This window comes from Hemitrygon akajei, chromosome 23, assembly GCF_048418815.1.
Source record: "Hemitrygon akajei chromosome 23, sHemAka1.3, whole genome shotgun sequence".
Taxonomy (NCBI): Eukaryota; Metazoa; Chordata; class Chondrichthyes; order Myliobatiformes; family Dasyatidae; genus Hemitrygon; species Hemitrygon akajei.
The window spans coordinates 6814536-6831624 of NC_133146.1; the positions used below are offsets into that span (position 1 = coordinate 6814536).

A 17089-nucleotide genomic window follows, 5' to 3' on the forward strand; every position below is an offset into this window, starting at 1 on the left:
CAGAGTTGTGCAGATCGGCCTCCAGCATGTCGACCAGCTCAATCAGTGAACATAAGGTAAGATCGGCGTGTTCCAGCAGCCGCTGGCATACGTACACTAACCTGATCCCTGTGACAAAGGCGTCTCTTACTAGGAGGTCCGCATGCTGTTCCGCCGTCAGCCCCCAGCAATCGCAGGCCTGCACGAGTGTCTGAAGGGCCCAGACAAACTCAGCGCTCGACTCTCCAGGCCACTGCTGCTGCGTCGCTAAGCAATGTCGTGCATAGACGGTGTTCACCGGCCGCAGGTATTGTCTTCTGAGGACGCTCATCGCGCCGTCATACCTCAGCTGGTCTCTAATCATCGAGTAGATCCGTGGACTGACCCTGGAGAGGAGAACTCTGCACTTCGCGGCGGACTCGGTCACTTCAATCTCCTCCATGTATGATTCGAAGCAGGCTAGCCAGAGTTCGAAAGTGTTTCCGGCCTCAGGTGTTCGCGGGTCGAGGTCTAACTTGTCGGGTCACAGGACGTGTTCCATGCCTTAAAGTTACTGTTAATAAAATTGATGCACTATCAATTACTCCAAAAGACTGGAAGTAGAGTAAATACTGGAAGGCTTTTTTTAACAGTAAAATGGATCCATGTCCATGCTGGATGACTGTGGGAGGAGCAGTGACACAATCACCACAGGAGCAGTCAGCAGAGGGGTGTGTCCAGGCATGTCCAGACAGATAACCCAGTTACAACCTATATACGTGGTTTACCACACAATCACAGGAGAATGCAGATGCTGTAATCTGGAGCAACACCTACTGTTAAATATTAGAAGAACTCTGTGGGTCAGGCAGCATCTATGGAGAGAGATGATCATTTGGGATCCTTCATTTTGACCCGAAATGTCAGCTACCCATTTCCCTCCACAGGTACTGCTTGACCTGCTGAACTTAACCAGCATTTTGTGGATTTTGGGACACAGCCAAGGTGAAAGGGCACATATTGCAGAGATAAACTCAGACTCCCAAGTTTCCCCTTCTGCTCTTTAGGAATGGGACTGACTGCTGGTGGACACCTTTTTCCTCTGGCTTCTACCTTAAACTGTGGCATGGTGGTGCAATAGTTAATGCTGCCGCCTCACAGTTCTAGAAATCTGGGTTTCATCCTACCTTGGGCTACTGTCTCCATGCTGGTTGCATGTTCTCTCTGCGACCATGTTAATTTCTGTCAGATAATTCAGATTCTTGCCACGTTCCAGAAGATGAGAAACTCTCTGCCCTTTACAGACTCATTGTGTCTCATTGAGGGCAGTACCTGCAGTTCTCAAGATTCTTAAAAGCAAAGCAGTTCAGGCCCTTCAGCCCACAATCTTGTGCCAACCATTTAACCTACTCCAAGATCAATCTAATCCTCTGCTCCAACATAGCCCTCCATTTTGTATCATTGTTATATCTGTCTAAGAATCTCTTAAATGTTTCTAATGTGTTTCCCTCTACCACCACCCTGACACCACGTTCCACTCACCTATCACTCTCTATGTTTTTTTTAAATGTCTCTGACACCCCCTATACTTTTCTCCAAACACCTTAAAACTATGCCCTTTTGTATCAGCCATTTCCACCCTGGGAAAAAGTCTCTAGCTGTTCACACGTCTATGCCTCTTAACATCTTATACAAGTCACTTCTCGTCCCCCTTTTCTACTCTCTTAACCTATCCTGACATACATCACCTAACATATTAGTTTGGAACAACTTGCCGGCATTCCAACACGATTGGTAACCACCAGTCACTCTGAGCATGCTGCTTTGGCATACAGTTGCTTTAGTGTCTACCATTTACAAAATGCACTGCGTTTTGTTGTTCCATCTACTCAGACACCACCTCCAATCCTGTGACCCCTCCCTCCAGGAAGGGCAAGGTAGCAGGTTCAGAAGAGCAAAACTGCAATCTGACCATTGTGTGCTGCAGATTCCTCTTCAAGCTGTCCACCATTCTGACATGGAAATATACATTGCTTGTCCTTCATTATTACTGGGTCTAGGCTCATTGAACACTAAATGAAAAATGGTGTGCATGTTGAAAATCTTTGCTCTGAGCTGAACTAATTGGGTTTCTCTGAGCACTCAACTCAGCCTTGCTGTCTCTGTCCCTTCAGGAATCTGAACTACCTGACAGAAATTCACAAGGTCACAGAGAGAACGTGCAACCAGCATGGAGATAGCAGCCGAGTGGATGTTATCCACTGACTCTCACATGGAGATAGCACTGTTGAATTTTGTTGAATAGCTACCAAAGCTGATATCAGTGCTTATCAGTGAATATCATTTTAAGCAGAAGCTGGAGGGATGTCCGCCATGCAGTCAATCTGTTCAGCAAGGAATAGAAGGGGAGAAAATTAGAGAAAGAGAATCAATTAGGAAGTTATAAGAAATGAGCAAATGGGTGCATCCTTTTGTTGGCAAGGAGGGGAATTTTGTGTGCTTTATCACTTCTCAGTTGATTCTTTCCTCTGGGTTTATTATTTTCCCTCAAGGTGGAACCAATTGTTTAGTGTATTTCCATTGCTAATGTTTTAAAAGTTACTCCATGCAAATAAAATCTTCACATAAAATTTTACGTGAGAAATGCGGGTCAGTTTGGTTACAAACGTATCTGCAGAATTTGGCCAATCTCACTGTCTGCAATTTCTTTATGATGACTTCCCAATTTCAACGTAGACTTCTGCATAGGGTGCAGAAGATAACAGAGAGAGAAATTTATATTAATTTTATGACCAAAAGTGAAAATTGACCAGTTTTGGAACATTAATTGGCTGCTCGAAGGTTTGATTGGAACAGAAAATTAGACTTAACCCCTTTATCTGAAAAAGTTGGAGATCATTGAATAAGAAAATTATTTTCAGAATTACATTGCCATAGAAGTGATATCATCATGAATATTCAATTATGTAAGAAGAATTAATTTTCTAGTGATTCATATTAAGATTATTTGCATGAGTTAATATCACGTAATATATCATTTTGAAACCACATGCCAGTAATTCAGTCCATAAATTACTTGATGCCAGGTTGGTATGTTTTCATCACAACCTATTAACTGTAAAATAATTTTGGAAAGAGGTTGACATTTTTGTTTATACCTGGATTAATGATTTTATTTGAAGTCTATAAGCAACAAATTTTCATCCTTTTAGAATCAAATGCAAATGAAACAATTAACTTAAATATGTATACCCAATTTTCTGCTTCATTGCATAATTCTGTAATTAAATTCAATTTATATATGCTAATTATTTTTTTTAACCAAGCTGAGCATTTGCATTAATAGCACTTTTGCCATAATACAACAAACTTTGCAAGAACTAATACTTTAGTTCTTAACCCTTGGGTGTAAAAGATGAAATTATCTTACTGATACTCCACCGAAAACTCTTGGGTCCTTGGAATCTCCATTTACTTTCCACCCCACATTCACTGAACACTCTAAGCTTCCCCTCTCCTCTGGTGCCACCAGCTCTCTACTTCCTCTCTCATTCTAGCTCTAATCCTTGTTCATCATTCCCTTTGACCTTACCCTCTCTGGGGCACGTTCTATCCTCAGCAAAGGGCTTGCCTTTGTCCTCCTTCACCCGCACCTCTGTGTTCTGCACCCACTGTGATGTTGAGCCCTTCTTCCATATCCTCTGTCTCCAAGCCCACTTCTTTGGCTAGAATTCCATACCTGCACTGATGATTCTCCCATCTTCAGCCCTCCTCCCCTTGTACAATCCACTCTGGTTCTCTGCCAGCTCTGGATCTTTTCATTGTGAATTATCCATGAGACATCAACTGACTCGACTTCTCTTTTGCACCTCTTCAAACCTCACCCCCTCTGACTGCACTCTCCTCCACTCTCTCTGCACTAATTCCAAACTCACCATCAAAGCCGCAGACAAAAGGGGTGCTGTTGTAGTGTGGACTGACCTCTATCTTGCTGAGGCTAGGCAGCAACTCTGTGATATATCCTCACATCTACTCCTTGAAGAGGACCCAGCTCTGGACCATCAGAAAACTGTCTCCATCACTATCACTGACCTCGTCAATTCTGGAGGACTCCCATCCATTGCCACCAACCTCATAGTTCCCTTCCCCTACACAGCTCCTACCCAAGATCCACAAATCTGACCGTCCAGGTAGGTCTATTGTCTCTGTTTGCTCCTGCCCCACTGAATTCATGTACTTGTACCTTGACTCCATTCTATCCCCCTTGGTTCAGTCCCTTCCCACTTACATCTGTGACACTTCTCATGCTCTCGATCTCCTCAGTAATTTTCAATTCCCTGGCACTGACCGCCTCATTTTCACCATGGATGTTTGTTCCCTTACATTTTCATCTCCCATCAGGAAGGCTTCAAAGCTCTCCACTTTTTTCTCAATAAAAGAACCAACCAGTTCCCCTCCACCACCACCCTCCTCTGTCTGACAGAAATGGTCCTCAACCTCAACAAATTTTTCTTCATCTCCTCTGACTTTCTCCAAACACGATGGGTAGACATGGGCACCAGCTATACCTGCCTTTTCATTGGCTACGTAGAACAATCCATGTTTCAAGCATTCCCCGGTAATGCTCCCCAACTCTTCCTGCGCTATGGTGATAACTATTTTGGTGCTACTTCATGCACCATGCTGAGCTTGTCAATTTTATCAACTTTGTCTCTAACTTCCACCTGCCCTTAAATTTACTTGGTCTATTTCTGACATCTCCCCACTGCTTGTTCTCTGTGTCTCCATCTCTGGAGACAAATTGTCATCTGACATCTTTATAAACCTGCCAATTACCGCAGTTATAATATTTTGACTATACCTCTTCCCAACCCTTTTTCTATAAAAAAAAATGCTATTCCCTTTTCTCAGTTCCTTTGTCTCTGATGCATCTGTTCCCAGAATTTGGCTATCCTTTCCAAGACATCAGTTATGTCCTCCTTTTTCTTCCGACGCTATTGATGGTGCCCTCACCAGCATCTCCTTCATTTCCCGAACATCTGCGCTCACCCCATCTTCTTGCTGCCTTAACAGTGACAGAGTTCCTCTTGATCTTACCTGCGTCCCCATGAGCCTCTGCATCCAACACATCATCCTCCTCAACACCTCCATCTCCAAAGGGATCCTTCCGCTAAACACAGCTTTGCCTCCATTCCCCCTCTCCCCACTTTCCACAGAGATTGCTCTGTCTGTAATTCCAATTGTCCCCCCTACTAATATCCCTCCTAGCACTTACCCTTTTAAGCAGCCAAAGTGCTAACTAGACCTGTCCATTCACCTCCTCCCTCTTCTCCATTCAGGGCCCCAAACAGTTCTTCCAGGTGAGGCAACACTTCACCCGCATATCTGTTGGGGTATTCTGTTGTGACTGGTTCTCCCCACATGGCCTCCTGTACATTGAAGAGACCCATCCTAAATTGGGGGACCACTTTGTTGAGCACCTCCACTCCATCCACTGATAACCATTTCCATTCCCACATGTCGGTTCATGGTCCTCTCTTTTGGCAAGATGAGACCACTCTTGGAGTGGAGGACCAACACCTATATTCCATCTGAGTAGCCTCCAACCCGATGGCATGGATATCAATTCCCCTCCCAGTAAAAAAAATTGTCCCTTCCCCTCCACTCTTCTACTCCCCACTCTTGCCTTTTACCTCTTCTCACCTGCGTGTCATCTCCCCTGGGTTCCCACCTCCTTCCCTTTCTCCCATGCTCTATTCTCCTCTCCGGTCAGATTCCTTCTTCTCCAGCCCTTTACCTTTCCCACCCACCTGGCTTCACCTATCACCTTCTATATAGTCCTCCTCCCCCATCCCCCCCACCTTATTATTCTGACGCCTTCCCCTTCCTTCTCAAACCTGAGGAAAGGTCTCAGCCTGAAAGGTCGACTGTTTGTTCATTTCCATAGATGCTGCCTGACTTGCTGAGTTCTTCCAGAATTTTGTGTGTGTTGAAATGAATTTCTAGTATCTGCAGAAATTCTTGTGTTTACGGCTCACTGATACTCTTTTGATGTTTTAATTCTGAAGTCTGATTCTTTCTGAACGTTTTTCTGTTGGCATAAAAATGAAACCAAAGTAGTAAAAACTGGGAACATTTAAATTTCTGCCAAAAAACAATAAGTTAAAATAGAGCCAAACTTATTCAAAATTTCTGTCCTGTGAGGGAAACAATTCAGCTTTTAAAAATAACATAAATAAATTGAACCATCACAGATGTTCTTGAGAGCTGCACAAACACTTAAAAATTGCAGCTTGTTAGCTGGTTGACCAAGTTGGGTCATTTACTGGAAGGAATATAGCCCAGAACGGGTGTGGGTGTGGGTGACCTTAATAAGGACTTAACCATATGGAACAGGGCTTTTTTAAAACCTGTGATGACTGAAGGAGGAGAGTCTAAAAGTAACAAAGCTGGTTTTCGGGTTATTTATAAATGTTGCTTGATTGTCCGTATCAACTTTGTTATGTCACATGTATACATCTTCTAGAAACAGTAGCACAATCTCTGAATTGCAAGTGTTCATTTAGTTACGCAGCAGTCCCTGACATCTCTGTGGTACTGCAATCCTGCTCTGAGCTCTTCAGTTTTATTTTCCAGAGACTGTACATTTGTCAGAAGGATGGTAGAGAATGGGGCCTCGGGACCCTGCATTTCGATCTAACTTGCAGACCAACCTCCTTTCCGAGTTTCCTTTCTCATAAAGGGAAACTGCACTCGTGATCTGAATCTGCAGTTTGGCTGATTTTGAGGAACGATAGATTTTTTTTTAACATCATAAAACAATGTTACTTACTGAAATACCCATGGCTCAACTGTGGATTTCAGCTGTAGTAGTTGCAAACAGGAATATTTGATGATCCCTTTGCAGCTGCATGCTGCATTCCAACACCCTGGGGGGAAAAACAGTGAATTTCACAACATATCTCAGTGAAATTAAACATGATTCTGAATTTTTAATAAGAGTAAAAGCTGCGTGCTAAAGATTGATTTGAGGCAATAAGGCACGATGCTTGAAATAGGATGTGTGAAGACATTGGGTAAAGCTTTTGAGAATATCGCTGACATACGATAGGAAAGCAGCTGGTATGGCAGATAATTGTCATCAAGAAATGCTTAGACGGGAAGGTGTGTTCCTTTGTAATTTCCAAGTGATTTCTGTTAGAGTTATGATACTTATTACCACAAGTAGGTTCATTTCATGTACTGCTCATAAGGTGTTGTCAATTGTTCATTGAGAAATCCTTTTGTGCTTTAAACCATTAGGGTTGATACAGCAACAAGGAGGATAATAGCAGAGAAAAGTCAAAGTTCTTCAGACACTGTATCTGAGGATGGAGCCAGAAGGATTATCCATCTTTACACCAGTTCAGATGATGAGTGCCTTGGTTTTAATATTAGAGGTGGAAAGGAATTTGGCTTGGGAATATATGTATCCAGGTAAGGTACAGCTTCTAATTGCCATACTAATTTTACTGGGTATTTATGTTTTTTAAAAAAACCTGATCCCTTTCTTTTGGTTGAATAACATCAAGCAAAATACTGATAAATACTAGGTTGACAAGGTTACAATCTGTTTTTTTTAAACTACCAAAAAATTCTGTTGACACACAGTGATTACAACAGATAATTCTGGTGCCTCAAAGCTCAAGTGTCTGGAATTCTATCCCAACCTTGCGAAGAACCTGCACATTCTTCCCGTGAATACCTGGGTTTCAGGGGTTCAACAACCTGGGGTCCATGGACCCCTCGGTTAATGGTAGAGGTCCAAGGCATTAAAAGAGATTGGGAACCCCTGCCCCAGATACTGACTGGAGTCTCCTCGTGTTCCAAAGTTGTGCCAGTTTGTTGATTAGCTGATTACTGTACATTACCTGCAGCACAGGTAGGTGGCAGCAAAATTAGGGATGAGAGAGTAGAGATTACAGAGAAATAATTGAGGAATGGAACTATTGGGAATACTTTGACAGCTTCTATGGGTCGAATGGCCTTTTGTGTCTTAAACATTTGTTTAAAAATTAATATCATATTAATAGTGATAACTAGGAAAAGTTAGCTTCGTATTCCAGAATGTTGAATTCAGGGGTTGCTGGGTGGCGCAGTTCGAAGGGCCAGAAGGGCCAATCTGTCCTTAAGTTAATAAGGACTTAACCATATGGAATTTTTTAAAAAAACATGAAATGTTGACTTGCTCAAAGAATACTTTAAATACATTTAATCACACTTAAAATCCTTTAGAATAATGTCCTTTAGAAAAATACCATGGCCATGAAAGGTGTTGAATAAATGCATCTTTTTAAAAATATACTGTTTTCAGACAGTATTCACACTGAGACACAGGCAGTTGTATTTTGAATAGAATCATTTTCATTCATGTTACCTAAAATACCTGATTTTTTTTTTGTAACTAGTCATGTTAAAATTATAATTTAAGAGATGCACATGAAATTCTTGTTTGGAGTGGATGATGTAAATATGATCATTCGCTTGGCTGTTCAAAAGAAGAGAGATTTGTGTCTAGTTTTGTGCATACTGTTTACAGTGAAGTTTGCTTGTCAAAAAAAAGGTGTTACTTTATACTTCTAGGCAGATTTTATCACCGTATTTATAACAAAATCCTTTCAGCTTCAATGTTCTGCAGATACTATTGGGATTAAGTTGGCCCTGAGCCATAGTGCAAAGTGGGCTATAAAAATTCATTTCATTTGTACTCATTGGGAAACAAATCAAGTGGGAGTTGTTCTCACTCTATGTTTGTTGCCAGTTTCAACCCTGTCCTATATTTTTTTTCTTTGTTATGACTTTTAAAAAGTCAAGAGATGTTTGCACTTTTAAAGCATAAATTTTTAACAAAAGCACATAATTTTATTTAGCATCAATTTTAGTCTATTCCTTTCCTTAGATAATAACTTCTTAATAGAACATGTTACATGAGAACCAGGTGGCTTTTCAGTAGCTTGGCCAAGGAGTCATTTATGCATGAGCTGAACAAGCAAGAAGTATAGTACAGTTACGACCGAGTTCCGTTCCTAAGTCCTTCTTTAAGTCAGATTTGTACGTTAGTTGGAACAGGTACATCCGGTATTATTTAGCGTCAGTTAGTCAAACCTTTGTCTTAGTATATAGTATATATTTTACCTTTCTATGCATATAAAACACTTAAGAAACGTATGTATTTCAATAATTAAACCACTGCATTGCTTAGTAATAATTTTAGCTTTCATTGGGGCAGGGCCTTTCACATGCTCCATTATTCTCACTTTATCCTTTACCTGTATCCTTTAAAGTTGTTCCAATCATTGACCGACTGTAGCCTAAAGCTTTTCCAATGACTGATGGCGTTTCAGCTCTTTCCAATCGCTTTATTATTTCCACTTTATTTTCAATTGCGATCGTTTTCCGTCAATGGAACAGAAAACTGCGGATTTTATGTTCTATTACTGAGCAGCAATAAACCATCTGATTGGCCTACCAGAGTTCTCTTTAGGAACTAGTTGACTTGATCAGCATTTCTGATCTGGCTATTGTTCACGATTGCACTTAATAAAAAAAATACAGCAGCAACCACGGGCAGCGGGTTGCTCCGGGTCCTAAAGTCCACCCTCACTGAGACAGGTTAAATGGGACAAGTGGGGGTGGTGCTGACTGGAAAAGGAGGATCAGGGTGAATCTTGCTAAGAAATATTTAAGCCAAATACAAAGTTACACACTCAACCCAGTGTAAAATGGCAACGACTTAAAATAGCGGACGGCGTTGTGATCCGACTTAAAATGGCGGACGGCGTTCTCTTCCCTCCGTTCGTAAGTACGAGTTGTCCATAAGTTGGACATTTGTAACTCGGGGACTGCCTGTAGTAGTAATCACTCAAGATGAGTACGATGTTCTTCCAAGGGTAATACCCTAATGGAGAACGCCTGTGTGTGACTTTGTTTAATGCGGGGAGTCTGATGCAAAGACATGATCCTTGATAGATCGGGGTCAGGCGTGGCATGCAAGACAACTGGGGTTCCGTTATTGCTTCAGCCTTCCTCTTTCACTGCCATTGTGATTATCGTCATCTTCTGCCAGCTCCACTGTTGAGGTCTTGGTTGAATCGCTCTTTGTCTGAAACCTGCCCCTTAATCTTAGTGTTATGGGTGAACCTACCAGGAGCTAAGTTTTAGACTGTATCTCCCTCAGGAACTCGGGAACTCACAAGCCTCTCCACCACAACAAGGTGATGATCTACAGAGAAGTGCAAGGAAGATAGATCATGGAATACAGAGCTAAAGTTGTTGGTCCACACCTGATGTCCCCTGTATATGGAAACAATTAAAGGATCACTGTCACAATCCTGACATTTTACTCTACCCTTCATTACTTGATGGTACTACTGCTTTTTTGACAGAGATTTCATACAGACACTCTACCTCATCAGGAGTTTGGAAAACAAAACTAGCATCAGAGTTGTTCTTTTAAAGAGCAAACATGAGGAAATCTGCAGATGCTGGAAATTCAAACAACACACACAAAATGCTGGTGGAACACAGCAGGCCAGGCAGCATCAATAAGGAGAAGCGCGGTCGATGTTTCGGGCCGAGACCCTTCGTCAGGACTAACTGAAAGGAGAGATAGTAAAAGATTTGGAAGTAGTGGGGGGAGGGGGAAATGCAAAATGATAGGAGAAGACCGGTGGGGGTGGGATGAAGCTAAGAGCTGGAAAGGTGATTGGCGAAAGTGATACAGAGCTGGAGAAGGGAAAGGATCATGGGACAGGAGGCCTCGGGAGAAAGAAAGGAGGGGGGGGGGGGGGAAGCACCAGAGGGAGATGGAGAACAGGCAGAGTGATGGGCAGAGAGAGAGAGAGAAAAAAACAACTACATATGTCAGGGATGGGGTAAGAAGGGGAGGAGGGGCATTAACAGAAATTAGAGAAGTCAATGTTCATGTCATCTGTGTCCGGTGCTCCCGGTGTGGCCTTTTATATAGGCTGGTGTGGTATACTGCATCCGGTGCTCCCAGTGTGTCCTTTTATTTATTGGTGAGACCCGACGCAGACTGGGAGATCGTTTCGCTGAACACTTGCGCTCTGTCTGCCAGAGAAAGCAGGATCTCCCAGTGGCCACACATTTTAATTCCACATCCCATTCCCATTCTGATATGTCTATCCATGGCCTCCTCTACTGTCAAAATGAATCCAAATTCAGGTTGGAGGAACAACACCATATATACCGGCTGGGTAGCTTCCAACTTGATGGCATGAACATTGACTTCTCTAACTTCCGTTAATGCCCCTCCTCCCCTTCCTGCCCCATCCCTGACATATGTAGTTGTTTTTTTTCTCTCTCTCTGCCCATCACTCTGCCTGTGCTCCATCTCCCTCTGGTGCTTCCCCCCACCGCCCCCGGCCTTTCTTTCTCCCAAGGCCTCCCGTCCCATGATCCTTTCCCTTCTCCAGCTCTGTATCACTTTCGCCAATCACCTTTCCAGCTCTTAGCTTCATCCCAACCCCTCCGGTCTTCTCCTATCATTTCGCATTTCCCCCTACCCCCACTACTTCCAAATCTTTTACTATCTCTCCTTTCAGTTAGTCCTGACGAAGGGTCTCGGCCAGAAACATTGACCGCGCTTCTCCTTATAGATGCTGCCTGGCCTGCTGTGTTCCACCAGCATTTTGTGTGTGTTGTCAGAGTTGTTCTAATTCCTTGTGTTTGTTTCACTGAAACCCATATAATTATTTAATGGCAGAATTGATCCCGATGGACTAGCCGAGCAGAATGGCATTAAAGTTGGAGACCAAATCCTAGCAGCCAATGGAATAAGCTTTGAGAAAATCACCCATAGCAAAGCAGTAGAGATCCTGAAGAGTTACACGCACATTATGTTAACAATAAAGGTAAGTAAAATCTTTCACTATAATATCTTCAGGTAAAATTAGATCTTAACATCTAATCTTCATCTTGGATTCACTGTTACTGTTTTAAAATTATATTGTAAGTAGACTGACATGAAAAATAATCCATCCTCATAAAATTATGGGAATCTGGCAAATGGCAAGCACATTGGCTAAGTGCCAGTATTTAGCGGATAATGAGACATTAAACTGATTTGTTTGTACACAAGTTGATAATTAGCTGTTTTTTAAAAAGGTATTGATAATCTGTTTAAGGGCATGATTTGTACTGAAATGATAATTGTTATATATATTGCACTGTGAATGCCTTGACATTATACTCCAAATAACCAAATGAATACATTCTTTCACGAATCAGAACAGCTATATCATTTTGCTGTTACTGTATTGCTGAAGGTAATTATACCCTTGAAAACAGAGCAATTGACAGTACTTTCATCTGATGATGTTTCAGTGAGAATAACAGATGGTAAATTAAATACAAAAAGTCTGGAAGCTGTTGAAAGTCTGTATTGAATTTCTTCCAAATGGAATGATAATGTTGGCCCTCACATTCACAGGAAGTTGGATAGAGAGGGAATGAAGACTTCTGGACAGGGAACAAGGAAGTATGGGTTTTTTTTAATGTCTTGTGAAACTTAACAACAGGATGCTTTTTAATTTCTTTTAAATTATCTGTCTGGCACTTGGTGAACAAACTACTGACAAATTGGATAGCCAACAGAGACAAGAGAGGGATATAGTAAAGTAAAAGAAATCTGAGGGAGGTATAATCGTGATGGATGAAGATCTTTTACTTAGGAGAAGATGATTGTTAAGCTTGTGGTTGGGGGAGGAAGGGAATATTATTTCAGGGGAGAAATCACCAGTTGAGGGAGAGGAGAACCAATGGAGGAGGGACTAAGGATTCTCGGTTGCTGGCCAGGTCAGAGGATGATAAGCTCATAGCAAGGGAGCAGTCATCAAGATGGTGATTATGGTAGGGAGGATTAAGATTAGAGCACATATGATAAGTAGTTGGAAATCATATTTGGAGATGATCACATAGCCAGAGCTTAGAGGTTATAATCAAAACAATTGTGATCAGAGAGGTTGGGGGAAAACTTGAGGTCGGAATCAGAATAAAATGAAGTAAGTAGTACAAAAAGAGGTAAAATAGTGAGGTAGAGTTGAGGGGTTGGTAAGTTAAGGATCCCATTCACCGACCGCATGCTCTCTTGTCATTGCCACCATCAAGAGGAAGTACAGGAAGATGATAAACTAAATGTTTCAGGAACAGCTTTTTCCCCTCTGCCATCAGATTTCTGAATGAACAATGAACCCATGTACACTACCTTTTTTTCTTTTTTTGCACTAATTTTATTTATATATTATATATCTTACTGTAATTTAGTTGTTATTATGTACTGCTGCCACATTACAACAAATTTCACAACATATGACAGTGATATTAAACCTGATTCTGATTCATTGTCCATTCAGAAATCTGATGGTGGAGGGGAAGAAGCTATTCCTAAAATGTCTTCAGGCTCGTGTACCTACTTTCTGATGGTATTAGTAAGAGGGGAACCTGCTGGGGCTCCTTAATAATGAATGCTGCTTTTTGAAGCGTCAGCTTTTGAAGATGGCCTCAATGTCGGGGAGCAAGGCTGATAGTGATCAGAGATAATAAGTACTGTATCATAAATACAAGAAATTCTGCCGATGCTGGAAATCCAAAGCAACACACACAGACACTCACACACACGGTGCTGGAAGAACTCAGCAAGTCAGGCAGCATCCATAGAAGTAAATAAACACACAGGATTTCAGGCCAAATCCCTTCTTTAGAACTGGAAAGGAAGGGGGAAGATAAGGCCACCCTCAGGGTCAAGGAGCAACACCTTATATTCAATCTGGGTAGCCTCCAACTTGATGGCATGAATATCGATTTCTCTTTATGGTTAAAAATCCTTCTCACTCCCCTTTTCTTCTACTCCCCACTCTGGCCTCTTACCTCTTCTCACCAGTATTCACCTTCCCTTTCTCCTAAGGTCCACTCTCCTCTCCTATCAGATTCCTTCCTCTCCCATCTTTTATCTTTCCTACCCGCCTAGTTTCACCTTCTAACTATCCTCCTCCCCCCTCCCTTTTTGCTCTGATGTCTTCACCCTTTCTTTCCAGCTCTGATGAAGGTTCTCAGCCTGAGTTGTCAACTGTTTATTAATTTCCATGAGTGCTATCTGTCATAAGTATCATACATGGGTGGAGAAGATGAAGATAAAGATTAGCTTTTTTTGTCACATGTACATTGAGACATACAGTAAAATGTATTGTTGTGTCAAATCAAATCAATGAGAATTATATTGGGCAGCCTGCAATTGTCTCCATGCTTCTGGTGCCAACTTAGCATGCCTACAACCCACTAACTCTAACTACACGTCTTTGGAATGAGGGAGGAAGTCAGAGCAGCTGGAGGAGCCCTGTGCAGTCGAGAGGAGAAAGTAGAAACTCCTTACAGGCATTTGAACCCTGGTCAGTGATTGCTGATGCAGTAAAGGTCCCTATTGTCCCATGTCTGGGATGGATATCTGGGGAAAATTGGTGGGGTTTTAGATGGATGGATTTGATCTGGCATGGCTCAGTTTAAGAATTTGAGAATAAGGGGTAGGCCATTTAGAACAGAGATGCTGAAAAACTTTTTCACCCAGAGAGTGGTGGATATGTGGAATGCTCTGCCCCAGAAGGCAGTGGAGGTCAAGTCTCTGGATGCATTCAAGAGAGAGTTAGATAGCGGGGTCAAGGGATATGGGGAGAGGGCAGGAATGGGGTACTGATTGTGTACGATCAGTCATGATCACAGTGAATGGCAGTGCTGGCTAGAAGGGCCGAATGGCCTACTCCTGCACCTATTGTCTATTGGGTCAGCAGTTTTACTGGCTAGGCAATCTTGGTTGGCTGGAGTGACCCTCATCTGGAGGAAACATTCTCATCCTGCATAACAAATTCTACTGTACATTGTCGATAAAGGTCTTTTCTTCTCTTACCCACTGGGGTATTTGTAAAACACGAATAGCTTGTTAACATACTCAGTTGTGATCTGCTGAGAGAAGATTATTCCCTTACCATTATTAAAAATAGAAGTAGGAGGATTGTGGTTAATATTCTTGGAGATTCTTATGGCTATCGGTTTCACTCAAAACCAGAATCTGTACAGCCTCTTAAACTCCACTCAAATCATGAAAACTGCATTGCGTCACATGCAGAGCTTGACAGTGTATTGTTTTTACCAATATTGAAATATCATTGCTTTGCATGTTTTAATTTAGTTTTTATAATGTACAAATATCAATATAGTGGAGTGAAAATATACTGGTTCTGGGTCAGTCAGATTCTCTAGTAATGTTAATAAACTATAATCAGTAACCACTAACAGCATCATAGTTTATAGCTGGAATATTATAATTTAGAAAATTTAATTATAAATGATGAAATCCTAAATGTTACTGTGAAATTTGTATGTTTGCATATTGTTTTTCTTGATCACCATAGAAAATGAAAGTTATACTTCAGATTAGGAATGCTTGATTAAATTTACTCAGATTCATGAAGAGTCACCATTCATGAAGAATCAGCAAAAAGCATTGATCGTGTGGATAGTCAGAGGCTTTTTCCCAGGGCTGAAATGGTTGCCATGAGAGGACATAGGTTTAAGGTGCTGGGGAGTAGGTACAGAGGAGATGTCAGGAGTAAGTTTTTAACTCAGAGTGGCGAGTGTGTGGAATGGGCTGCCGGCAATGGTGGTGGAGGCAGATACGATAGTCTTTTAAGAGTCTTTTAGATAGGTGCATGGGGCTTAGAAAAATAGATGGCTATAGGTAAGCCTAGTAATTTCTAAGGTAGGGACAAGTTTGGCACAACTTTGTGGGCCAAAGGGCCTGTATTGTGCTGTAGGTTTTCTATGTTTCTATATGGCTGGAGCTGTAAGGGCAGAAGATAGCTTTTCTGAGGAAAACTGGGTGATTAAGTGAGATGGGATTAATGCAGAAGGGAATGGGTGGGTGGTTGATGATTACAGGAGTGAGAAAGCCTTACAGGAGTTCACAGGAGATTACAGGGGTTGAGACCACACCTGGTCTCTTTTAAAACAGAATTCTCATCTGCTTGATCCATTTGCCCCTGTCTTCATTTTGCTGCTATGTTTTTCAAAAATCACATTAAATCTAAATCAAGTTCCCAGGTGCTGTGAGTATCTGATCTAATGCTGAAAAATGATGCATCTCCCGATAACAGCACCTAGGAATATCATGCAGTCTGTTGCTGTTAATACTGGAACAAATATCACATCGTACATTCAAGTTACATTTTGCAATTTAATTTTTTGAGACATATTTTCTGCTCCTGGCCCACTCACTTCCCTGTTTGGAATAGGGAGTAGTAGTTGGGAGTTTTGGGTTTACTATCTATCCTAAAGAATCTGAATATTATAAACATGAGAATGTCTGCAGATGCTGGAAATCCAGAATAACACACACAAAATGCTGAAGGAAATCAGCAGGTCAGGCAACATCAACGGAAATGAATAAACAAATGTAGGCCGAGACCCTTCTTCAGTACTGAGAAGGGAGGAGGAAGAAGATTATTTGTTTGAAGTATCTCAAAAATCATGTAATGTGCGGCTATACCTCAAAAAGAATCAGCTGGAGGAACTCAGTGGGTTAAGCAGCATCGGAGGGGGAAGGTAGTGGATGGAATTTTCGACATTTTGGGTCGAAACCTTACATTAGGACTGATTGGAGTTAACCGATATAAAGAGAAGAGGAAAGTGTTGAGACAGGCCAGTAGGTGATTGGTAGATTAAGAGGGGAGATGAACAATAATGAGGAAAAAAAAGCCAGATAATGATGAGGGCAGAGCTAGGAGACAAAGTGAGGTGAAAGCAGGGGATAAAAGGGGAAGGTGGAGACAGGTAGACAGGTGATCATCAGGTACATAAATGGTACCAATGGTGGAATCTGATAAATAAGAAAGGTGATAATGATAAGTCATTTGGGGAGAGGTGAAGAGCAAGAGAAACCAGATGGAGGGGTTTGGGGGTGGTGGTAATCTGAAGGGTAAAATGTGTGGGTGTTTATCTATTGGGTAAAATGAGGAGGGAGAGGAGAATGAAAATGGGTGTCTAATGGGGGCTAATGAGAAGGTAGGAAAAGGGGACACAATGG

The 17089-nt window shown here is 41.8% G+C and overlaps 1 protein-coding gene across 1 annotated transcript in view; it reads left to right on the forward strand.

Moving 5' to 3' along the window:
* pdzd7a (PDZ domain containing 7a) overlaps positions 1-17089 on the forward strand; it is a 115433-nt gene that overhangs the window by 18886 nt on the left and 79458 nt on the right. The window contains exons 5-6 of the mRNA XM_073026877.1: positions 7261-7434; positions 11723-11870. Coding sequence (XP_072882978.1) covers positions 7261-7434; positions 11723-11870 — 322 coding nt within the window. The remainder of the gene's footprint in view (positions 1-7260; positions 7435-11722; positions 11871-17089) is intronic.